The sequence below is a fragment of the Haemaphysalis longicornis genome, unplaced genomic scaffold (assembly GCF_048455015.1).
Source record: "Haemaphysalis longicornis isolate Haplotype H1 unplaced genomic scaffold, Haemaphysalis longicornis Haplotype H1 scaffold_1, whole genome shotgun sequence".
NCBI classification, from domain to species: domain Eukaryota; kingdom Metazoa; phylum Arthropoda; class Arachnida; order Ixodida; family Ixodidae; genus Haemaphysalis; species Haemaphysalis longicornis.
Genome location: NW_027526203.1, coordinates 198,651,237 through 198,677,104, shown reverse-complemented (window position 1 = coordinate 198,677,104; position 25,868 = coordinate 198,651,237). Strand labels below are relative to the sequence as shown.

Sequence of the window (25,868 nt, the reverse complement as noted above, 5' to 3'; positions counted from 1 at the left end):
CAACGATCAGAGCAGAAGGATTTAAGTATTTAACACCTGAAGTATTTAAGTTCTTACCTTACCGGAGACGCAAAACGCGCCGTTGAATGGATTCGCCCTGAATGACGCTAATTACCGTCAGGATGGGAGATCCTCACCGACCGGTTTGGACGCACAGAACTTCTCGTGGACGACCACGTAGATAGCCTACTCGCCATCGCACTGATTCAATCGTCGACGCAAGTGGCACGCCTCCGAGACCTGTACGAGCAGGTACAATTCAGGACTGGCTGTCTCGAGAGCCTTAGCGTTCCACCTTCCGAGTACGCGGTGATCCTGAACCGTGTCCTCATGCGCTCGGTGCCAGAAGACCTGGCAGTTCAATACCGTCAGCGCATGAGGGAAACAGCTAGCGATGCCAACGCCGAGGCAACGCCTGGAGAGGAGCAAGTCAAGTCCATCATGGCGTTTTTAAAGGTGCAGGTGGAGAGCACAGAGGAGAGTCGACCTTTTATGTCAAATTCTGAGTCGAAAAGGTCACCAGATCGACAGCCGTCGAGAAATTCATCTCCCCATTTGCCGTCAGCCTTGGCATTGGCGGCCGGGTTTGCATCCAGTACAAGGGATCCGCCGTCGGGAAGACCACTGATGTGTTTCCTGTGTGATCGTCAGGGCCCCATGTAATGCCGATCTGTCTTAACGGTCGAAGAGAAGCGACGGCGCCTTTCAAAGAACCGCTGTTGTTTTAGATGCGCGAGACAAGGGCACATGGCACGCAACTGCCGCTCTACCACGACACTCAAGTGTGAGACTTGTTGGGGGCCTCACATAACTGTCCTTTGTGACATTTGGGAGCGATTGGGGACCGCCTGCACGACTGCTTCTCCCCGTGACGGAGACACCGATCGTGGTAAACTTCCACAACGAGATCGTAACGTGATGACAGCTCCTGCCAGCAGCACGTGCTCCTCGTCGGTTCTGCTCCAAACTGCCATCTTGATTGGGACTTGGACCTGGACCTGGACCTGGACCTCGCCTTGGAGTCGCCCCTCTTTCTCGAAGCCAACCTGGAGTTCCTCATGTGGGAGAGAGAGAGAAAACATTTATTGCCCAGTCACCGACCTAAGTCCAGGTCAGCTAAACGACGGATCCTGAGGCGTCACTGTCTTCATAGTAGTCCAGAATGTCCTTGGAGATCTTCTGGATATGAAGGCAGAGAGCCTCCTGGGCGGCCCGAACGTCTGTTCCGGGCGGGGGAGCCAGCCAAGTGTCCCACGAGGTGATGCGGGAGAGGGAGGGGGGAAGCTTCGGGGGGTCTGAAGGCGCTGAAGTTGGGCTTGTTTGTGTATCTGAATACGTTCTTCTATAGTGTTATATGTGCCGGTCGCGATGAGATTGTTAGTAGGAGCGTAGCGGGGCACGCCGAGGGCTATGCGGTAGAGCTTACGGAGAGCTGCCTCTAGTTTGGTTAGTTGGGTGGGTGTGGGATGCAGGTATGGCACTGTGTACAGTATGCGGGACATGGTAAAAGCATCTATAATACGTAAAAGGTGTTGTTCGTGTAAGCCAGAGTGGCGATTTGTGACGCGGTGCAGCAGATGAATCATTTGCTCGATCTGAGAGTGTATAGTTCGAAGTGTAGGGTAGGAACTACCGGAGTAGTGATAAGTAAGACCTAGAATTTTTAGTGAGTCTGTTTTGGGAATTGGGGTGTTATCAATGGAGATGTTGATGAGGTCACGGTCAGGGGCTCTGCCTTTCTTGTTCGTTATGATCATGAGAGCCGATTTGGAAGGGGAGATAGCGAGACCTAAGGTGCGAACATGGCTGTTTATTACGACACATGCTTCTTGGAGGGTTTCTTCGAGTTGGGCTGGGCTACCATGGGAGGACCAGAGGGTAATATCATCGGCATAGATGGAGTAGAAGAGGTGAGGGATAGAGTCTAGGAGGGGAGGCAGTTGGGCTAGTGCCAGGTTGAAAAGGGTTGGAGACAGGATTGAGCCCTGTGGGGTGCCAGAGGTTAAATAAAAAGATGGAGCCGACGATCCCGGGATGCTTAAAGAGGCTGTGCGGTCTGAGAGAAAGGATTTGATATAGTTATACATTCGGCTCCCGCAGTTTGTTCGGGCAAGGTTAGCGAGGATGGCCTGGTGTGAAACTGTGTCAAATGCTTTGTGAATGTCGAGGGCTAGGAGGCCGCGAAGTTGGGAGGAGCTTGGGAATTCGTAAAGATCTTGAGAGATGCGGAGCAGTGTGTCCTGTGTCGAAATGTCGTGACGGAAGCCGGTTTGGGTGTAGGGGAGGGGGCAGTTGTGTTCCATGTGCCATTCGAGGCGGGTAAGCACCATGCGTTCGAGAAGTTTGCCTACGCACGAGGTAAGCGAAATGGGTCTAAGATTGTCTTTAGAAGCAGGTTTTCCGGGTTTGGGGATAAGAACGATGTCAGAATGTTTCCAGGATGAAGGGATCGTGCCAGTCTCCCAGACATGGTTAAAAAGAGTGAGGAGAGATTGTTGAGAGTCTGAGCTAAGATTTCGCAGGATTTTATACGTGATTTTATCCGGGCCGGGGGTGGTGTTGCGGTGTAGGGAGTCCAGTGCTCGTTGTAGTTCCTGAAAAGTGAAGGCGGTGTCCATGGGCGACGCTGGAAACGACTGCTCGCGAAGTTTGCTTGTAGGGTGGTCTGCACTATTATAGGGAACAGTAAGCTGCGGATAGAGTTGGCGAGGTCGGTGGTAAGTAAGAGCTTCGGAATCGGATCCATGCGTTGTGTTCGCTGAATGAGAGTTTTAAGGAGGGACCAAGCGCGCTTTGTGCTCATATGGGAGTTTAGTGAATCGCAGAGTGTCCACCAGTTCGTGCTGGCCAATCGATTGGCATATTCTTCTGCTTCCTGTGTGAGTAGGTTTATGCGGCGCCGAAGACGGCGGTTAGATTTATTTCTGCGCCAGCGCCGCATAAGAGATCGGCGAGCGTCCCATATCTGAAGCAAATGTGGGTCTACGTACGGGGCTGCGAGTGTGGGGGCATGTGGGAGGGAGGGGAGTCTGCACGTTCAAGCTGTGCCGCGGCGCAAAGGTTTGAGACGCGTCAATGCGAGGCATCATGTGCACAGTGATAAAAGCCCGCCTGACGTTCAAGCTTACCGATTAACTGTGATACTTTCTGCGCTTGCATCATCCGAAAAGACACGCACTTGAGGACCATGTTGGAATTGGCCGATACGCGGTCGCAGTGACGCGTGGAGAAGCTGCCGACAAGCCAACAAGTACGGTGTGCGGTACAGCGCTTCTACGGCGGCGGACCCGAACGTTGCGCGCGGGAGGATGTTAAATCTCCCGCTGGCTATGCGCCAGTCATGATCGTCATCATGTATATTTCCCCTGTCATTAGATCTGACATACCAGCTAAGGGCAGCCATGGCCCCGGTCTGCCTTGCATCGTTCTTCCGTAACAGTTTGACAGAAATATTAACTCGAGAAGACACGACGCCGCGCTACCGTTCGGAACCAATTCCACTTTTATTTCCTCCGATTAAGCACGAGCGCACGCCCGAAACCGCGCGCTTCTTTCTTCTCTTCTTCCAAGTGCCCGCGCACACGCTCTCTCCCGCGATCGAGAATCAACAATGTCATTAAATAAAGTGTGCCCTACAATTGTATGTAAAAAAACTTAACGCAGTGTTCCGAGATTCAACAAAGTACAGATCACATTATTTCCAAAACGTGCTTAATTATGCCACGTCAGTTCTGCCGGAACGTTGCAGAAATTATCTACTTTATTAGATTGCCTTCCTTAATCGCATAAGACGATTACCCACTGTATAAAAGAAAGGGACTCTAGCGCAGCACGGCGCATGTAATGCTTACAATTCACCAATGGGGCTTATAGGGATTAAAAATCACTTTTAGTTCCGGGTCCAAGAGCCCAGGTAATTCGGATGTTTTAGCCCTCTTTACTGACCCAATTATTTGGGTGGGTTTTCTAGCTTTTTTCCATCACAATGATATTTCTATTGCCGGAGATCGCATCGCAACAACACCTGTGTCTTGAAGAGCTGTGAGCAGAAATTTCAGGGCAACGGAGTGCTCTACCGCGCATAACGATACGACTGTCACAGGGTTTTGTCCTAAGTGAAGTTTATAAAAAACTCGAATTTTCATACAGGATATAAAGCCATAACATAACTCGCATTCATCAAACCTGAAAGCTAGTTGTGTAAAATTCCGGCTCCTCTAGCTCACCAAAACAGTGATGAAAAGAAGGGAGAGCGAATTAATTCTTTATTTCGAGCTACAAATTCTTCGACGTTAATAATTGAAAGGAAGGACGAACGCGCCATGTTGGAGGCTGAACCTGACTGTTTCTTGTTGCCTAAGATTCCTGTTCTGACATTCGTGCGCAGATATGACTGTACGGTAACGGTGAGAGTCGGATAAAAAACCACAGCATCTCACTTGCTTCATTGCTGTACGGTATGACGTGCTAGTTTGTCACTGAGTAGATACGATGTGACACACGGCAAGTAAATGGAGGGTGTGAGAAGCAGGGGAATAAATTGTGCTTACCAAATACGCACCGGTGAGTCCTTTTCGCTTTTTGTGGGCACCTGAGACATTTACCAGCGTTGGCTCACACGTGTGTTACATTAAAGATCCACAAGTTAGCGGTCATCGGTTAGCCTTTAGAGATCACCGATATGAGTCCGAGTGAACGCAGTAGAGAGAAGGATGAGGAAGAAGCTATTTGTATTGAGCATGAAAGGGTGGGGGAGAGGGGTAGTTGTCAACCTCTTAAGTTCAGGAGGCCGTGTGCCTGTGCCAGATTCAGGGCTCGTTGCACCAGGGCTTGTCGCTCCTGTGTCGAGCTCTGTAGTGCACACTCCCACTGCTCAGGGGAACGCGGTAGGGAAGAAAAAATTAATATAACGTTCATTGATTTGGGGATAAAAAATTGGCCGCGTATCTGCTCCTTTTGTTGCAAATGTCGTCAAAAGACGATAGTCTTTATCGACTTTTGCCAAGTAAATGCCTCCCTTCGCTTTCCCGCTCACCTCTCATGTTGTTCTTCTTGCGTCGCGCTCCTCCCAAGGTAAAGACGCCAAAGGTTTGCTTAAATCATTTTAAATTTCCCGCGTTCCACTGCTCCAAACCGGGTGTCTCGATGCCAACGCTGCCGTACGGCGAAGACGCGCGTGAATCGAGGTGCCCTACTTCCACGTTTATAGAACCGCGTTTCCCTAGTCCACGTGCGTTCCAACCAGAACGTGGAATCTATCTAGTGGAACCTTTCGTAACTGTTGCCACTTGATTTCTTCAAATGCCGACTGAAGCTATATGGCGCGGGCGACAGCAGGCGACGGCGGAGTGATATTTTTTTCTTCAGTTGATGAAGTATTTAATCTCGCCAAAATCAAACATGTACGATTTTTTATAAAGGAACGCTGCAAATATCACTTCTGTTTTAATTTGTTGTCTTATATATGCGTAATGTCTTGTTGGAACATTACACCGGAATTAGACGGGCACATTTAGCTGTGACTATATAAGACTATTGCGCAGGCATTGTTTTACTTTGGCCGGGTGGCTGAATCGAGTCACAGACAGACAGACAGACAGACAGACAGACAGACAGACAGACAGACAGACAGACAGACAGACAGACAGACAGACAGACCAAAATTTCTGGGTTTAAGTAGCCCAAGAAAGACTATCGTGTTTGAAAATGCGTTAACATCTCGTCCGTTTACGCCGTGTATACAGCCCGAGGCGCACGCCTTTCTGCTGCTTTAGAAGTCTGCAACACGGAATTTTGCGCCCGCCCCTCGTACATGGAGTGGTTTGCGCTATAACCGTCTCACTGGTCGCGTTTGCTCGCTTCAGTATCGGCATTGGCTGCCTGTCGCTCCCTTTTGTTGTCCACCACTATCGGCGTTTCGTCGCCGCCGTTCTCACTCCTTCCTCTTTTGCCGCCCTGCACTGGCTGCAGACTCCATTTAGAACGTGTGCAAGCGGTGGCGGGAACCACGGTTCCTTCGAGATGGCGGGCCACGGGTGCCTCGGCAGAAAAGGCAGGCGGAGAACCGCGCTTCGACTTTTCGTTCCCCTAGCAACGCCGGCAGCGGAGCGAAGGCAGCGTCACCGCAGCCGCCTGCTCTTTCGTTTTCCGTTCTGTCGCTCTGGGGAAGGACCGCCGGCGAACATTTTTGCCCCCCTTTTGTCTGTGGTGGTGGCAGCTGTCTATGATGTTCCCATGTTCCAGTTTACCAATGAGCTGTACACATCGTACAGACTGGATAATCTATAAATACTAGCCATATGCTTTATTCATTCCGCTCTGTGTGAGATCAATTGTTTTTGAGGGAATTTCGCCGCGCTACTACCGCAAGAAAATCATTGTACAAATGGGCGTCCGGAAAAAAATTTCCGAGGGGAACCGTATAAGGAGCATACCCGAGGTATAAGGGGGAAGGGGGGGGGGAAGGGGGGGCAAGTGTAAGGATTGCCTGTGAGACACAAAACATCAAACAAACATTTTTTTACGATTTCAGAAAAACAACGCAAACCATCATTCCACTCTCCACTTATCTTCACTGTGAGAATCTGGCAGTCAGGCCCTTTGCGTCATCGACCTCAGATCTAGAGGGAAGTGGCATATCCCGCTACCAACCCCCTTTTTCGCGGTGGCCTATAACCGTGCGCGCTGTATTAATCGCCCTACCCGCTCATTGCACCGAGTGAGAAGTGAGATTTGCCCCGTTGATGCAGCAGAACGTGGAGCGGCGTGCGGAATATTAATGTTCTAGCCAGCTGCAAAGACATTGGATAAAAAGGCAACACGCCCCAGTGATATATAACAGCAATGCTAAAAAATCACGTTTCACTGCAAGTCCCACTCTCTAGCACTATTCCTTCTCCCTTATGGCACATTCCTGTGCTTTTGTGCGTGGTAATACTACTAAAAACCCACGTGGCGCTATAAGGAACACTTTTGATTGATTGTGGGGGTTTAACGCGCCGACGCAACGCAGGCGATGAGGCGCGCCGTAGTGGAGGGCTCCGGATTAATTTTGACCACCTGGGGATCTTTAACGTGGGCCGAAATCTCGTACACACGGGCGTTTTTGCTTTCCGCCTCCATCAGAAAAGCGGCCGCCGCGGCCGGGAATCGAACCCGCGACCTCGTGCTCAGCAGCGCAACGCCTTAGCCACTGAGCCACCGCGGCGGGTCTATAAGGAACACTTTAATGTTCGAAATGGGCTAAGGCAGAAGAGATAGTATGCCCCGATTTTTGATAGTTATTATTAATACGGCGGGTGTGCAGAAACAGCGACTTCGTATACATTTGGTTCAACTAATCGGAGAATGAAACTACAGTACGGGCATTCCGATCAGTTTACTTTTCCGTTGTCCTGCATTCGCACTGCTTGCCTAGAACGACAGGTAACGCCTTCATTTTGTGCTCTTCGCTTCTCACTTTCGGCCTAAATGAAGTCACCAGTACACGAATGAATATAGAGGACAATTTTCTCCGAACGAGAAAAATTTGGAGAGACACGGTTGCTTAAGGGGGCCATGCGAAAGCGGATGCATTGCATTTTAATTTAAGCTATGTGAATCTCTACGTCTACTGGTAGGACTGTCGTGATTATATCCTCTTTTGTCGGGGGAATGTTCTCCTTGTCAGCAGGAGGTATGGCTGGCGTGTAATTTATGAGTCGCGTTCGTGCCGGTTGGTGGGGGTGATTTTACCTGCAGCAAGCGCCTGCCTCTTTTCTCGCCTTGCGGCTTTTTTGCGTTCCCTTGCATTTTCTTATGAGGTGTGCATCTGTGGGCGACTTACGTTCCACAGCCGCCGCTGAGTTTAATGCTTTGAATTCTCTGTAGCTTTCAATCTAATGTAGATACCTCTCAAAAGGCTTACTGCTACTGGTAGTTGTTACGACTGTATCATTAGGACGAATTTAATTCACTTGTCATATTAGCTAGTGCAACGTTGGAGTAGTAAACAATTCCGAACTCTCGTCTGTTGTCGACACATGGTCTTCTACGAGCAGAGTATGGTTATGGAAAACGGTCGCACCTTTTGTTTTATTAGAACTATTATGAAACATATTATACGACGTTCGACTACTCAAACGACTACATAACCGTGGGAAATGTTTTAATTATGAAGTTTAACGCTCCGACGCTACACAGGTGGTAAGGCGTGCCGTATAGGAGAACTCCGGATTAATTTTGAGCACCTGCGGATCTTTAACGTGCGCCGAAATCTCGAACACATGGGCGTTTTCGCTTTTCGCTTCCATCAGAAAAGCGGCCGCCGCTGCCTGGAATCGAACCCACGTCCTTGGGCTCAGCAGCACAGCAATGTTATCTCAGCAGCTATCATGGATACCTACCAGTCGCAATTTTGATACAAATAACATGAAGCCGGTGCTCCTATGCAATTCCAGCAGAATCATAAAGGCACCTTGAGACGAACAACAGTGTTTTTCTCTTAGGATAAAATAGCAGTCCTTCGAAATTTGATTAGGCCAAGGAACTGGGAAGTGCGCTAAATTACGCATGAGAAACAGTAGTGCTTGCATCCTTGCTCTGGTTCTGATTTCTCCAAGGTTCATCGTGTTTCTTTTTTCTCCTTTCATCCATGTTGAACGGTTCGATAGGGTGCGATTGTGCTCAACACTGCCGAGAAAAGATGAACCCTTACATGTAGGATCAGACGTAGGCACCAATTTCTTTTATGAGTGTAGAAACTTGTGGCAAATGAAAGCGAAAAGGACCAAGCGGGAAAAATACAAGACGTGGTTTCAATGCATCTCCCGAGTGAGTGTGGGCTTCGAGGCTAAGAATACGGATCGGTCAAGGACGTTTCGTCGGCTGCGCGCCTAGACAACGGGGCCTTGGAAGCTTGTATGCATATGCGGCGTACGTGTGCCTAAATATTTCTGGCAGAGTCCTTATCTCACTCTGTGCCTACACATGTTTGTATTTCTGACTTCGTAAATACATCCGTGAAGAGAAATTTAAATTGCACCTTGACACTCATAGACGTTCGAAATGGGCAAATAGTTCTTGAAACATGAGAGCGGGATAGGCCGTTAAACGGCCAGGACGAAAGAAAATTGTGACAGGAAAATAAAGTACCCACTGGAACGAAAGACTCGTTCGGTGTGTGTATAAGGCGCCAAAACCATAGCTTTTGAAGTTTTCGTGTTTCCTAAATAAATATTCACTCTTGCCGAGAGCGCGAAACTCACAGAAAATACGTTTTCGGAGCAGCACCAATGACCTTTGTGCTTTGGTTGTCCCTCCTACTTTCGGTGTACGCAATTGTCAGCATCTCGTTCGTAACCACCATTGAAAATGAAAAAAAGACGACGATATGTCTTTGCCTGGTGGCACAAGGGCAACAAGGCATACAAGTGCCAGAAACTAAAAATACCACAAAATGACAAAACGTGCACTGGACAGAAGTCCGAATCGGACACATTCCCACATGGACCCCCGGCGAGCGAGCGAGGTTCATTGAAAGGGTACACGGAACGGTTCCAAATTGTTCAATGCGGAAAAAAGAGAGGGACGACAATTCACTGTCTAGAGTCGTGAAGCTCAGATAGTGCCCACAGAGCATACAACGGAAGCCAAAGCAGGAAGTTTCGCATATATTTTTTTTTTCTCCGTCTGGCTCACTAGTTCGCTCAGTCGCGACCTTTGTGGCCAGGAGGCCGGGCCCACCGCGGGAGGGCTCTGGGATGGTCAAGCCGGGGGACCCCGTTAAGGTCCCGCCGACACAAAAGGAGCGTCCATCCTTACGGGATGCGTACTCTGGCTTGTCGCGGCAAAAAAAAATCATGCACGTACACCCTCGGAGCAGTGCGCCGAGGATGTTTCTACCGGCGCCATCTTGTGTTGTATTTTAGGAAAACAGCTCATACCAGTGGCTCGGACGCTCTCCCAAGCAGAACGTCCTATAAACTTGTCTTGCCACGCGCCAATGGCAAAACTCGCCGGATTTTTTGAAGGTGCATTTTCTTTTCACTTTTCAGAAGTCTTTGTGTATAAACGATGCACAGTTTAGCCTTCCACTCACTCATTTAGTCTGTCATTGTGTGCAAGCACAATATATTATATGTGTATGTATACACAAGACATATGTACATACCTCGCACAAGTGGTTCACGTTATATTCTGGCCTTCCTTTAAATATTAATGGAATAATTATATCTTCCCTATCCCGCCCGAAAGACTATATCTTTTTGGTTTCGGTGTTTCTGCATGTAGTTAGCTCGCCAACATTCCTGCAAGTGTAGTTCATATGTTTCGTAAGTTGGTGTTTTATTTAACCGGTATTAAAGTCGTGTTAAAGTTCCCCATTGTCTACACCCGTCTAATATTGGATGAATAAAAATTATGTTCGTTAGTTTGTCTAATGATACTCAGATTGGCGGTTTACGCTCTGAAGCACAGCGTTGCAAGAGGACTGCGGTTTTCTTTACACCACCCGTGTTTTTTTATGCCCATCAAAATCTCGCAAAAATGGTTGCTACTGTTTTTAAGCTTTAGTAAAAACAACCACGACTGCTGGACCCAGCCCATGTCCACGTGTTCACCTTGGCAACACCTTAGGCACTGCACTACCGCAGCGAGTCTTCGTGCATAATATAAATGGTCGCCGAGTGCGTTCATAGGCACAGCATTACGGCTGCAGAAATATTTGCAGACGTGCAGTCACAAGAATCGAGCAGATCTTAAATCAAATTACGGCAAGAGCGCACCATCTACTTGCAGCGTCTGAAATCACTATCGATGTCCCGTTGGGCAAAAAAACAAACAAAACAATTCCCACTCGATCTCCCCAAAGTGATACGATTAACACACCTATTGACTCACAGGAAGGCGGTTACAAGTGTTTCAGGAACACCGCCATGGAATTGTCTTAAAGAGAGAGAAAAAAATCATTTGAAGGTGCACTAGTAGACCTTTAAGAATACCGCAGCATCTCATCTCTCTCCGCCGCAAAGTTGAGGCTTACCCCGATGTGCACATCTTGCTTCGGCTCCCGAAGTCTGAAACAGGACGTTTCTCGCACGCCCCTCGCACACCGTGTCAACCGCGCTTTGCTTTCTAACCCTCTCAGGGGCCACGTCTGCTTGCTATCGCAGCAGCATTGGCTGTCTGTGGCTCTTTTCATTGTTTGCGCTTGCCGGCATTTCGTTGCCGTCATACTTATTCCATTATCCCTTGTGCCTACTAGACCCTGTAGTTTCTCCACACTCCATTCCACGCTGGGACGCCACAGGCGCGTCAGGCGGTGAGGAGCCTCCGCTTCGCGAGCAGGTAGCTGCGCGAAAGCAGCGCCCCCGCTGCTTGAGGAGCTTGAGGAGCAGGAGGAGGAAAAAAAATTCCCCCGCACCTCGACGAAGGGAATCGTGCAGAAATGCGAATGCATTGGGTGCACGTATGAGTGTGTTGCGAGTAATGGCGTAATTAATGACGAGAGTGTGAACGTAATCATTTATTCATCAGCACCTGTTTGTGTTATCGTTGTACCTGACGGCCACAATCACTGCCTTGTGATCGCTAAAGTGCACGGTCAAAGGATCTTTGAGAAGCATACGCGCGTCACAGTTTCGCGTAAAGACCAGATCAATGCAACTCCCGTGAATGGTAGTGGGGCACGTGTCGAAGCCGGCAGAGAGACAATGCATAGAGTGCCTGGTCTGCATGTACTCAACCAGCCACTCGCCACTCTTCTTGCGCACGTCAACGTTGAAGTCGCCAACCAAGACTATGGGGTCAGAGGGTTTGGAGCGCACGCGCACACTTTCCATAGCCGCGTCCAGCTGCGCGGCAACGGCGTCTCGAGCGAGGTTGGGCGCAAAGTACACGGTCACCACAAAGACTCCGTCTCCGGTGTAGGCAAGGGTGTACAAGTCCTTGTACGGAGACTTGTCTCGAACGGGAGACGTGGCAACGGCGTGCGATATCAAGTTCCCATACACGTTAGACACGAGACTAACACCGCAGTACTCGCCGTCCTTGCCGCTTCGAGCAAACTAGTACAGCTCGCTTCAAGCGCATGCGTTCGGCATTGAGCGCGGAGAGATAACACCTGCGGGCGCACGCCGACGGAGCACGACAACCCCTGACTAAGAAATGCATTCGCATTTACGACGACGACGACGACGAAGGCAGAACTACGAGGCGTGCGCTCACGTGCGCTCGCGCTGGAGGAATGCAGGCGCACGCCGCTCGATGGACGCAAGACAAGCCCCGACTAATAAATGCATTCGCATTTAAAACTTTTATTGAACGTGGTGCTAGGCGGGAGTGGCTCCGCAGTTCACTAGCCCAAGTGCCGTTTCGGGTTGACGTCCCCTCTCTCCGTACGTTCCCTGTCATTCTCCCTTCTGTCGCTCTGCCTCCACGAATCTTTGGCGCAAAGTTTTGCCGAGATGTGCCAACAATGGCTCAAGCAATAAAACAATCCCAAACGTGGGAGTTGCAATCTCTGCTTATGTGGGTAAAACACAGGCCTCGGGTGGATCTTCTGCTAGATGTCTTAGTAAGGTATTGGCGCTGCCATTTTTCGTCAATGCCCTGTGTAGATATGCGTCACGTGTCACGTGTTTGTGAGCATAGGTTATTTCTTGTGTTCTTATTTTCCGTGGTGCCGAAATCTACACGCCAATATTATTTTTCTACTCCTCAGCCTTAAAACCGGCCCTAAAATTTAAATACAAAACACGCATTTATAACCTTTTGCAAGTGAAGGCTCGTACAAGTTATAGCTGCAGGTTTGTTATTCGAGTATTGAGGCCTGTTTTAAGGGCTGAGATGAAGAATTGTAACTTGTTACCAGCAAGCTCACTCGTAGCCAACACTAAATACTTGCTATTAAAAAAACTTGAGGCTGAAAGACGTTGATTCCTAACTTCAGGAGGAAGGAAGAAAATAAAATTTATTCGTTCCAAACAGCAGAGGGGCCTAGGATCAATCAATCCACGTAACTTCGGAGCAGCAAAATTATTTTTTTACATGTATGACCGAAAGTGCATGCGCTGGGCGGCCGGTGATACAGACACGGCAATGGACACGCGGCTGTGCACATTTGGTGACAGACAGACGCCATGAAGGAGTACTTTCTATAATAAACTATTGACATCCATCGGTGTAAAATAATTGTGTTTTCGAAAGCTTGCCATGAACAAAGAACAAACCACGGTACACACTAAACTTTTTTACACCCTTTTTGGCCGAAAAGGGTGTAAAAACCTTGTCCCATGGCTAACACCTTTAAAAGGTGTTTTCGCAAAAAAAGGGTGTACGGACGAAAAAAGGGTGTAAGAACAAAAAAAGGGTGTTGAGCTCAAAAAAGGGTGTTGAGGATGCTCAACACCCTAAATAAAGGGTGTTGAGCATCCTCACACCGTTTTTTAAAGGTGATGGCATGCGCAGTAACATGGTGTGTTGCGCATGTCATCACCATAGCCTTGGAGGCTTGCGACCTATCACCATGGTGTCCTAATGCAATTCATGGCGACAGGTGTATGTCTGGAGGCTCTGTAAGTAAATAAAATGCAACAATTTATGACTAATGGCACAATTTTAAGGTATATATACAGTGATCCCTCGTGGCATCAAACTCGGATATCTTGAAATATCGGTTAACTTGACATGACACACAAAAAAAGTAGTAGTCTGAACCAAAAAAGAAGAAATAATAGAACTTCACAATTTCATGCACGTGACGATCACAACATTGGTGCACTAGAGGGACCACTGAAAACCGTTATCAGTGTGCTCACTACACATTAGCATTCAAGTGATACAACTAGACAGAACTGGACCCCCACTACAATTGCAATCATGTTTTCTGGTGGTAGCTTCCAAAAACAATATCCCATGTGATGTGCACCCGTAGAGAACTTGTATTGGTATTTGTCGTCACAACTTTTTTAAAAGGCAGACAACCACATTTATAAGTTCTATTGACCATAAATTGCACAATTTCTTTTGTGTCAAAAATCTTGAGACTCAAGCTGAATGCAACCACGTTTTCCGAACAAACTTTTACAATCGACAGTAAATGTTGCAACACAAAAAAAAAACAAGAATGTTTGCAAAATTCTGTGCATGAATCCTGAGACTAAAACAAATTCACAACCATAAACTATGATTGAGGTGTCTAGTAATAAACATTTTGGCAACTTCCCTTAAAACTTTACAGCCAAGCACATACCAAATATCAAGATACAAGCAATTATGAACTTCCTTCCCTCCGAATGCAATGAGGTGGACACAGCAGTCTGAACAATAAAGAACATTTATCTTTGACCGGTATTCATTGAAAAGTTTAGCTGTCAATTTCTTCGTTTGGCAACACTGAAATAGCCACGAACATGGCTGATCGCGCGGCTCGTGCCACTGCGGCCGCACGCCGAAGAAAAATATAACACCGACGTGCGTCGCCTGCTCCGTTTCAACCGATTCTCAACAGTGGTGTCATCAAAGTTGTTATTAAAAGCACTCGCGTTGGAGTCAAGGCGTTACTTTGCGTTCGGCGGTCTAGAGCTTGGAATGTCCAAACCATATCATGCGCTTATCACGGACAAGTACCGCCAGAATCCAAGCACACCCTTTAGGGTGCTTGGATTCTTTCGCCGCAGGAGCACCCTTTTCTGCCCAAAATATCATAGGTAGGAGCTTTTCCTGCAAAAGCACCCACCTAAAGGGGTACAAAAAGGGTGCATCATCCTCGGTTCACAAATGGCGCTGCAGGTGTGCCGCCACATATGGCACAGTATGACACACAATTACGGTATGAAACATTCGTGCTTTCCAAGCTCCGTTCTATGAGACATTCCATTAAAGCTCAATGTCAGCTGATAATTTACTTGAACTTTTTGACCCACCGATTTTTGAAACATCCATTTATAAAGTCTAAAATTACAGCCAAATCGCAGTACAGAAGTTGTATCATTCGAGGATGTTGATTATTCGAAACGGTGTTAAAAATTCAATTTTATGTTCATTTTGCTAAACTGCAGCGCACATCCTTCGAGCTTCACTGCACAGCATAAACGTGTTATGCAGTGAAAGCAAGTAGGCGTGCAACAGATCAACTGCACAAAAGTTCTTCGAACCTTAAAACCCTTGGCTTCTCAGCAGTGCATCAAACTTCCAATCATGGTAGCTACTCGCAATGTTTAGTGCCTTATTCTTGAGCTGAGCAGAAAAGCTCAATATTAAGGCAGACCAAATACAATATGTATACTTCCCTACGTACTGTGGCTTTATTCTACCCATAAAAGTTGGGTCCCCACTGCCACTTATTTTATTTTACATTATTCTTTTTGCTTCATGAAAAATGACCCCACATAGCAATACCAAGAACTGTAAACATCACAGAACAATGCATATGAGTTCCCTGGTTAAAATGTGATGACATTGTTGTTATAGCAGTATTTTATCATGAGTCTAGCTTGTGCATGGTGCCTTGCATTATGTCCCTGCTGGTGGATGTGGGGTCATTTTTCGATGTTGCAAATGAAAAGCCAACAGCCAGTGCCCATTAGTTTCGTCTAGTATTACGAGGTGCGTCATGGGAACCATCAAACCCGTCTATAGCCCTTTTTAGAGTTGACTAGAAGTAAAATCAGCAATATTATCGATAAAACGTTTAGTATCTTTTTTATTAGCAGCTTTAGTGTTGCTACTTTCCATATTTAGGTTTTTTCTGCTTTTCTTAATGACATTTTCGTTTCGCTGAGAAAGTGCATAACCAATGAAAGCTTTTCTGTAAACGTTTGGTAGCTATGCAATTGTTAGAATATATTTTACTAAATAAGGCAGCTTAAACTTAGAATACTTGCATTTAAAAACATTGCAATCAATTTAAATTGATCATACATTTCTGGCTGTTTTTACGCAAAGCTGCACATGGGATATTAAGTGCACCGCGAGGAGGGCTCTGGATTAGCTTTGGCAACTTTGGGATATTTATTGTGGACTTAAATCTCCACACATGGGCATTTTCACTTTCTGCCTCCACCAGGAAAATGGCCACCAATTTAGAGAGCTATTCTTACTAGTATTTGACGTACATTTTAAAATAATCTCAAGTATTATAGCCACAAAATTATTCTCTACAAACAGCACCCAGCGGGTGCTGTTATAGAGAGATTGTGCACTACACCAGACAATGTACAGGGGGGATTAAAAGAAATGCGAACAACGGAGCGCACAGCCTCCGACGCATGCTGCACCATCTGGCTGCAAAGACAGTAAACTGCGCGCATGCGCACTCCTACGAAAGCGTTTGAGAGTGTGGCCTACATTTTCGGGAAATGCTTGCTCGAGAGGCGACGCCGGTCGTTTATTTTGAGGCGGCTTTTCACGCTGCGTCGCCACTGAGCAGGATGATCGTTGAAGAGCATCATGCTAGCTGCAATCGGCCTGCTGCGCGCTTGGCTCCCAAATGAGTAGATAGCAGGATGCTCAGTGGCGACAGAGCATAAAAAGACGCTTTCAAATAAATGACCGGCGTAGCTTCTTTATCAAGCATTTCCAATAACAGTAGGCCACACTCTCAAACACTCTGAAAGAACTACGCATGCGCGCAGTTTACTGACAGTGCAGCCAGACGGTGCGGCATGCGGCGGAGGCTGTGTGCTCCGTTGTTCGTATTTCTTTTAATCCCCCCTGTACTACACTGTCGAGAGCTTTTACATCTACAAAGCAAGCTAATACTGGTAAAATGTTTCATACCATAATTACTGCGTGTTCAAAGCTCACGTGTGAAGTACAGATACTGGTGCTTCAGCAAGAACCGAGGATGAGCACCCTTCCTGGTTCTGAAAAAAAAATAAACATGGAAAAATGCTTTAAGCAGGATTAAGAAACAGGGTTGAAAGAAAGTGAGCAAGCAATTCTTTCAAAATATGCAAAGCAATGCAAACAAATATTTATTTCAACTTCATGTCTACAAAAGACAATCTCATTAAGGCTGGTAATGGGGTCTTGGGTAAAAAAAGAGCAGAGAGCACTTATATAAATGCTACAGAGAACCTTCAAGCCAAAAATTGCTTGAGCACTTAAACTAATCACTGTTCAACAAATTCATGAAAACTGAATGGATGAAAAACCAGCGGTAAACACAGGACACAGTTAAAAGAGAACAACGGGACAAGCTTATCCCGTCGTTCTCTTCCGTACCCTGTGTTTTCCGCTGGTTTTTCATCCATTCAAACATGTACCAACTAGCACAGTCCGACGCCTTGGTATCATAAAAAGACGAATTGTCACTCCTTACAGACAGTTGGAAAAAAAGAAAGTATAAAGCAGGTGACAAAATTAAAATGACAGCAGATTGGTTAACTTTTAATTTTAAGTGATAATATAAAAAATAATGGCATGAATGAAAGTGAGCACCAACCAAAGGACCATGATGCTAGGCCGACATTCCACTTTGAAGCAAAATATCCGCTTTCAACGCTACATAGGCCAAACATGCAATGAGGTAACCCTTGAGGCCCACAAAAACATACCATAATCTTTAAAAAAGCTACAATTTAATTGAGAAAAACTGACCACAACAAATTGGAATTGACAACTAGATACAGTTGTCACACCCAAGCAAGCCGGTGAAAGATGGACAGATATCTAGCTGTCCTACCCCCTATTTGTGCCCTAGCCTCTGATCCACTGCAGCAAACAAAAAAATTGTTTATATGTAGAACTAGTATTACTCTTGGTCAAACATAGTTCTAATGACGGAGCCAAGCAGGTTCCGAAACGGGGAACGCTTCGGATAAAGTCCTTCGTTAGAGTATTATATTTGTTTCCATCGAACACAAAAAAATGCATGGTAAAGCGCTGACATTAACTTTGACTACTGCGGTTCCTTCATGGTGACATCACTACAGCAACCAAAAATACAATACAGTGCATTAAAGGGGCCATTGGGACAGCATAGAATTTCGTTTCGTTCGACATATTTCCTGTTTTATAAGTGCCTCCACCACTTGACCGGCAGCAAATGATGCTGCATTCACTGAGAAATTAATTTAGGTTAAAAGTCTGATTCTCCCACCATATCTTATTTTTTGGGATGTCAGCAATGAAGCCATAATTGCGTGTAATCAAACAAACTACTGCGTCACTCGGGTCTGCAGCCTTGCTAGCCATCAGTCCTCCCAGGTGGAGCTACCATACTCATCCACGAACCGTTGTTTGCCATTGCTTTGTTTTTGACCGCGTATGCACCTGGCTTGTTTTCGTTACTGTAGAAAGTAATGGTTTTGTGAAACATGGGGTATCCTCGACAAACAGGGTCACGTAAGACAACATCGCCTATGCCAATCGGTCAGTGCCGTGCAGGCCAACTCCAAAGCGGCGGAGTGCTGTCCAGCTAAAACAAGCATAGTGCACGCCGTACCAACAGCAGCGCGCATCGATACTTGTATGTTTACGCGTATTTTAGTAACTTTCATTGTTTACTGCACCATTTTTACTGCTGTAAAATGAATATGCATTACATTTAAGCGCAAATAGCTCGTTCGGCATGTTTATAAGGCCTGCCCCATTTGCGTTTGCTTTTGCCGGCCTCAGCCAATCGCACAGCTGGGGACATATGACATCATAGGTACTGCTGTGGGAAATGAGCTAGTGGGTCGCATGGCCATTCCCTTTTTGCTAATTATATAGCTTATTCGAGTAAAGTGCGCGTTAAAAAGGGTGTCAATATGATTCTAACGAGGCAATCTGTCGAATGAACCAAACTTGTGTGTTGTTAGCATGGCCCCTCTAAGCAAAGGCAAGGCAGCCAATTTTTTTTATTTAGGCTGCCTTCATGCACACATTAGTGCTCTATTACTGCCAGAAACTCATTACGGGACTCCTGACATATTTGCAGTTGCAATAAAAATCAGAAATAGAGCGAAAAATCATTGGACACTCCACAATGTCCTAAAAACAAAGGAATAATGTGCGAGTGAGCTACCTAAAACACTGCGACAGAAGATCATATTCATCAAGGCAACTAATAAAAACCATGGCTAGTGCATAGCCACCACGCAGCTCATTTGTTAAGAGCTTATGTGCGTCCCCACAAGTTGGCTGTGTAAACACACTGACACCTAACAGAGTCCAAGGTTCGACGAAAACTCGTCAGGGGAGGGTGATTTATTGATGAAATACAAGCAGGCACTCGCCTGGTCAAAAACAAATAAACAAATAAAGACGTTTTGGGGCCCCTACTGGTCCCTTCATCACAATGAAACGGGGTGAAAGGTCGCGATTTTTTATAGGTTCGGTGGCGCAGAGTGTGCATGTATATCTCGGGGAGATTACCCCGCGACCGGTTAATCATGCTTTTAGTAGGTTGAATATGCACTGATTCTAAAAGTAGTCGTGTCGACAGGCGCTTCTCTGATGCGATTATAGTTGCGGAATCCCAATCGATGACGTGGTCAGTAGCCAGGTGATGATCCGCCAAGGCATTTCATCTTGCATTGCCTTTTTTTGACATCGTTCTGGTGCTATTGAATTCTTTTAAAAATTTCCAGTTTCACCTATGTAGGATTAGGAACGAAAAAGAGACGCCGACCAGTCCAAACAAAACGTACTGATGTTTCGGCTTCCAGCACGGAAGCCTTGTTCACAATAAATGCATCACCAGAAGTGGGTCGTTTAAGTGGGCTTGAATAATGGCTGCAAAGAGCGTACGTAGATCGGGTTTAGATTTCAGTCGTTACGATTGACTGTGTTAGATGTGGTCTGAATGATTAGGGATTCCAGATGTAGCCGTGATGCGGTCACTTTTTCTGTAGCGACGATTCTTGCATTGTCCCAATCCATCTTGTGGTCACTCACGACGGCGTCTTCGGCTAAAGCATTGTTGCGGATGCTTTTATTCTTTACGTGACGTGCATGCTGCTGCAGACGATTCTTATAATTTCCTGATTCCCCGATATACACGTTGCTCCAGTCTGCACAAGGTATCTGGTATACCACACCGGGGAAGCGCTCCTTGGGCAAGCGGTCCTTGACTCTCACAAGCTCATGGCGCATCTTTTTGGCAGGAACGCGGGCCACCTGCACGTCATATTCCCGTAGGACACGTGCCAAACATTCACTTGTTCCTTGAAGGTAGGGCACAGGAGCTCGCTTCATCGGGACAGGAGGCACGTCCAGTTGTCCCCGTCGGGTCAGTTGGCTTTCCGTTGCATTTATAAAGTGCCTCGGGTAACCGCAGCTAGCCAGGTCGTCCCACCCCTTTGCCGTGTCCATCGCCGCATCCTGGGGCTTCGAGCACAATCTTTTCGCACGCTGCAGTAGCGTGCTAACAACAGCCCTCTTGTGGGAAGCGGGGTGCACGGAGTTGAAGTTCAGGTAGCGGCCTGTGTGCGTTTCCTTGCGGTATACGCTGAAACGTAGCCTCTGGCCCTGCCGAGACACGAGGACGTCCAGGAAGGGAAGTTTGCCATCGGCCCCCTCTTCTGACGTGAACTGAATGGCACGTTCTATACTGTTGAGGTGGGCCAGCAAGCTGTTCACCGCGTCTTTCTGAACGACGCAGAAACAATCGTCGACATAACGCAAGAACACTTTTGGTTGAGGGGCAAAGGAGGCTAGCGCGCGTGCTTCTAGCGCTTCCATGGTCAGGTTCGCCGCCGGGACCGAAATAGCGGCACCCATTGGAGTCCCCTGCCTTTGCTTGTAAAAATGGCCCATAAAGACGAAGTACGTATTGCTCAGGCAAAAATCTAGAAGCCTGCGTAGTTCTGGCACATCCATCGGTGATCTCCCGGGCAACGTCTCATCAGCCTCGAGAGCAGAGGTGCATACGTTGACAGCCAGGTCAATCGGAACGCTCGTGAAAAGGGACTTCACGTCGAAGGACACCATCAAGTCGTCTTTCTCAATCACGGTGGCGAGTCTTCTCGACAAAATCGAAAGAATTACGAACGTGAGTGGTCCCTTTACCGACGAGCGGAGCCATAACTTGGTGCAGGAACTTCGACAGGTGGCCCACGTTCCAGCCAAAAAGATGCGCCATGAGCTCGTGAGAGTCAAGGACCGCTTGCCCTAGGAGCGCTTCCCCGGTGTGGTATACGAGATACCTTGTGCAGACTGCAGCGGCGTGTATATCGGGAATCAGGAAATTATAAGAATCGTCTGCAGCAGCACGCATGTAACGTAAAGAATAGAAGCGTTCGCAACAATGCTTTAGCCGAACACGCCGTCGTGAATGACCACAAGATTGATTGGGACAATGCAAGAATCGTCGCTACAGAAAAAAAATTCGCGCCAATCCACCCCGTGAATGTGGTTGGAAAGCAAAGCTGTAAACGGCGCCCATAACGATTACCACGTCACTTTAATTCACTCACATCGCTCTACGAATAGTAAAACCAGAGAGAAGTGAAATGCACTTAACCACACCACTTATTAATTCAAAGACATATTCTTGGTAAGGTTAAAGCAATGCATGATGCGTGAACGGTGTTTGGTTGAGTTGTATTGGTGTAGCACAAGAGTGGAAACTTTTTTATAAAATTAAAGTAAGCTCCAACCCGGTGTTAGACGATCTGACTTCTCCGTCTATACGCCGCGGACGGAGGCGACGAGATTTGCGGCAGAGAAGGAGGGGGAAGAGGAAGAAATACTTCTGTTCAGATTTCTGAACGGCCCAGAGTGCAGCCCTGGGGAGTGATTCCTTCTTCTGTGGGGCCCATATGCAGTCCGCGCGGCCTGTGTTCCTTCCACCCGCTGAAGCTGGGTAGGTAGAAAAGGGCTAGACAGCAGCATCTCCCATTGCTCTCGTTGGGTAGTGGACGGAAAGAGAGGATGGTGCTCAGGGCTAAAGTCGCACACCCCGATTACGGGGCGGAGTGTTCCTACTTCTGAGCAAAATTTACATTCAGCGTCGTAGCGATTCGGATGCATTAAGTGAAGACGCGTACGCTGTGGGAAGGAGCCCGGGTTGTATGAGTCATAGGGTAGTTTGTTGGTCTCTGGAAAGGTCAGGGTAAGGCGAAGGTACGGTCTGTCTCAGAAGGCGATAATGCTGGGTTATCTCCCTGAACGTGACAAGCGGGTGACTGTCCTCGTGCAGCTCCATAGCACGGGAGGTAAAAGCGCAGGCTGGTTGGGTGGGCGTATTTGTTTCCCTCCATTAAAGTGTGACGGGTGTCCAGATGAGCTGAATGGAACCGTTTGGGGAAGTAATTTTTTAGCACGCGCAGTGCAGGTCAGGACACCCAACCGTACTGGTAATTCCAGTAGGCTTGCTGGGAATCGATGACTACCCTCCGAACCCCTGGTTGAGCGAGAGCCAAGGTGATGGCTGCCTCTTTTGCTGCCGTCATTTCTTGGGTCCTAAGCGAGGTAAACGCAAGGAGGTTGGTTCTGGAGGTATCCACGATGATGGCGTATTGGTGCCCTCGATGTTGCGAGGCGTCTGTGTAGATAACTGCATGATCCCCACCGAGGGTGGTGTTTAGCGCTTGAGCCCGTGCTTTTCGGTGACCCTCGTCATGTGAGGGGTTCATATTTCTAAGCAAAGGGAGCATCTTTAGTTTTAGTCGCCAAGAGTCTGGGAGTATGTCAAGCGGAATGACATTCTGGGCTGCCCAGCCAATCTGGTGAAGCATGCGGTTACCCATCGCAGTTCTGAGTCGGACCTTCTGGTTAGAAAGATGGCCTTCTATCAGCTCTTCCACCGTGTTGTGGAGCCCCGTGCTAAGCAGCCTCTGTGCGGACGCACTCATGAGAAGACCAATGGCCTGCTCGACCGTCTTTCTTATCATTATATAAAGCATCTCTATGTCTTCCTTGTCGAGAAGAAGACAGGGGGTTGACGTAAGTAACTCTGGAGAGGACAAAAGCTTCAATTAATCGAAAGGTACCGGATTTCTTTACGCCTCGCTTCTTGGTGGCAACTCGCCTGATCGTGTGTATGATTTGATTAATGCTGTTTTTGAGGCGCTGCAAGGAGACGTCACTCTTAGTGTTAGCCTCGAGATGTAGGCCCAGGATCTCTGAGGCTGGGGCTTGGAGTGATGGCCTGGCCATCAAGGAGTATTTGAATGTATTCCTTGGTTTGGCGTGAGGGCGGACGACAAGGAGCTGTGATTGTTTACGTGAACACTGGAGGCCGCAGGCTTTAGCACATTGGCGTACTTGAAGTGAGATGCCATGCATTGGTGTGAGCTTCCTTTAATTTTTGTAACTCTTAGCACATGAGCAAGGTGCGCACAGGGCCGCTAGACGGGCGTGAGTGGTCGCGTGACGCTTTCACGTGGCATTCAGCGAGAACGCAGGGGGTAAACCCGTAGATGTGCTTGGTGAGTACACCACCTGTCTTCCCAGTCTTCGTTTGGGCTCGTAGCTACATCGGTAAGACGACGGGCTTTCGCTCTATTAGTTCCAGGTTCGATTCCCGGTGGTGCCGGTGAATTCTTTTATTTATTCGCTGGAGTTTTCTGGTGACACCAACGGTCACGAAAGAACCCTTGGGGGGTAGAGGTAAAAAGCTTTGCTTTAAAAGTGACCGCATCACGGCTACATCTGGAATCACTAATCATTCAGACCACATCTAACACGGTCAATCGTAACGACTGAAATCTAAACCTGATCTACGCACGCTTTTTGCAGCCATTATTCAAGCCCACTTAAACAACCCACTTCTGGTGATGCATTTATTGTGAACAAGGCTTCCGTGCTGGAGGCCGAAACGTCAGTACGTTTTGTTTGGACTGGTCGGCGTCTCTTTTTCGTTCCTAATGTACCCTCCCGGCCAGACGGGATTCTGTCATGCTCTCAATTTCACCTATGTAGGATGCGTCGCAATCCTTGCATGGAAGTTTGTAGGCAACTCCGGGAATCTTGATTTTTCTAAAGGGTCCTTCATGCGTACCAGCTTCTGATTAAGCCTGTTCGTTGGCACGTGTGCAATTTTAACGCCATATGTGCCAAACACCCTTGCAAGAGCTTCACTGATGCCTTGCGTGTAGGACACGGCAGCGCGGTTTTGCCTGTATTCTTCAGGAACCCTTTCGTGGGAGGCAACTGAAGCCCGCAATTGTTGCGTCCTCACAAGCTTTGAAGGGTAGCCGTTGCTGCGAAGGTCCTTCCTTACCACGGCTAGCTCTTGCTTGCACAGACCAGGCTCAGAGCAGATTCGTGATGCGCGTGAGAAGAGTGCAGCGGCGACAGAGCGTTTTTGGCCTATAGGATGCGCAGAGTCGAACCACAGGTATCTTACCCGTGTGGGCCGGCTTTCGATACACACTGGTTGTAAATCCTTTGGCCGACCATCTCACAAGTATGTCGAGGAAGGCGATCTGTCCATTATTTTCTTGTTCCGTGGTGAACTGGATGCTTGGAACACAAGAGTTTAGATGCTCAAATAAAGGCATTACGTCTCGGCGGTGGATCACACAAAAACAGTCGTCTACGTAGCAGACAAAGATCTTGGGGCCATCTTGTACGAGCATAGCGCAGAATTTTCTAGAGCCTCTAAGGCAATATTTGCACAGACTACTGAAACGGAAGACCCCATCGCTGTTCGAAACCGCTGCTTGTAATAGTGTCCGTTGAAAACAAAATATGTGTTCTGCAGGCCAAATTCCAGGAGAGGAGTCTTGCGTCTCAATTGGCGAACGTGAAGGCAGAGATGCATCGTTCTCGAGTAGATCCTTGCAACTCCGGACCGCGTAATTTTGCCTGGAATTTGGCCTGCAGAACACGTTTTGTTTTCAACGTAGAATGTTACAAGCAGCGGTTTGGAACAGCGATGGGAGCTTCCGTTTCAGCAGTCTGTGCGAATATTGCCTTAGAGGCTCTAGAAAAGTCTGCGCTATGCTCGTACAAGACGACCCTAAGATTTTTGTCTGCTACGTAGACGACTGTTTTTGTGTGATCCACCGCCGAAACGTAATGCCTTTAATTGAGCATCTAAACTCTTGTGTTCCAAGCATCCAGTTCACCATGGAACAGGAAAATAACGGACAGATCGCCTTCCTCGACGTACTTCTGAAACGGTCGGCCAAAGGATTTACAACCACTGTGTATCGAAAGCCGACCCACACGGGCAGATACCTGGGGTTCGACTCTGCGCATCCTATAGGCCAAAAACGCTCCGTCGCCGCTGCACTCTTCTCACGCGCATCACGAATCTGCTCTGAGCCTGGTCTGCGCAAGCAAGAGCTAGCCGTGGTAAGGAAGGACCTTCGCAGCAACGGCTACCCTTCAAAGCTTGTGAGGACGCAACAATTGCGGGCTTCAGTTGCCTCCCACGAAAGGGTTCCTGAAGAATACAGGCAAAACCGCGCTGCCGTGTCCTACACGCAAGGCATCAGTGAAGCTCTTGCAAGGCTGTTTGGCACATATGGCATTAAAATTGCACACGTGCCAACGAACAGGCTTAAGCAGAAGCTGGTACGCGTGAAGGACCCTTTAGAAAAATCAAGATTCCCCGGAGTTGCCTACAAAATTCCATGCAAGGATTGCGACGCATCCTACATAGGTGAAACTGGAAATTTTTAAAAGAAGAATTCAATAGCGCCAGAACGATGTCAAAAAAGGCAATGCAAGCTGAAATGCCTTGGCGGATCATCACCTGGCTACTGACCACGTCATCGATTGGGATTCCGCAAGCATAATAGCATCAGAGAAGCGCCTGTCGACACGACTACTTTTAGAATCAGTGCATATTCAACCAACTAAAAACACGATTAACAGGTCGCGGGGTAATCTCCCCGAGACATAAATGCGCACTCTGCGCCACCGAACCTATAAATAATCGCGACCTTTCACCCCCCCTTTCATTGTGATCAAGGGACCAGTAGGGCCCCCAAAACGTCTTTATTTGT

The 25,868-nt window shown here is 47.6% G+C and overlaps 1 protein-coding gene across 1 annotated transcript in view; it reads left to right on the top strand.

Moving 5' to 3' along the window:
• LOC144156323 (uncharacterized) overlaps positions 1-6,091 on the top strand; it is a 28,302-nt gene extending 22,211 nt beyond the window's left edge. Inside the window, exons 2-4 of the mRNA XM_077688297.1 lie at positions 122-462; positions 939-1,060; positions 5,971-6,091. Of these exons, the coding sequence (XP_077544423.1) occupies positions 122-462; positions 939-1,060; positions 5,971-6,091 (584 nt within the window). The remainder of the gene's footprint in view (positions 1-121; positions 463-938; positions 1,061-5,970) is intronic.
• The last annotated feature ends 19,777 nt before the right edge of the window (positions 6,092-25,868 follow it).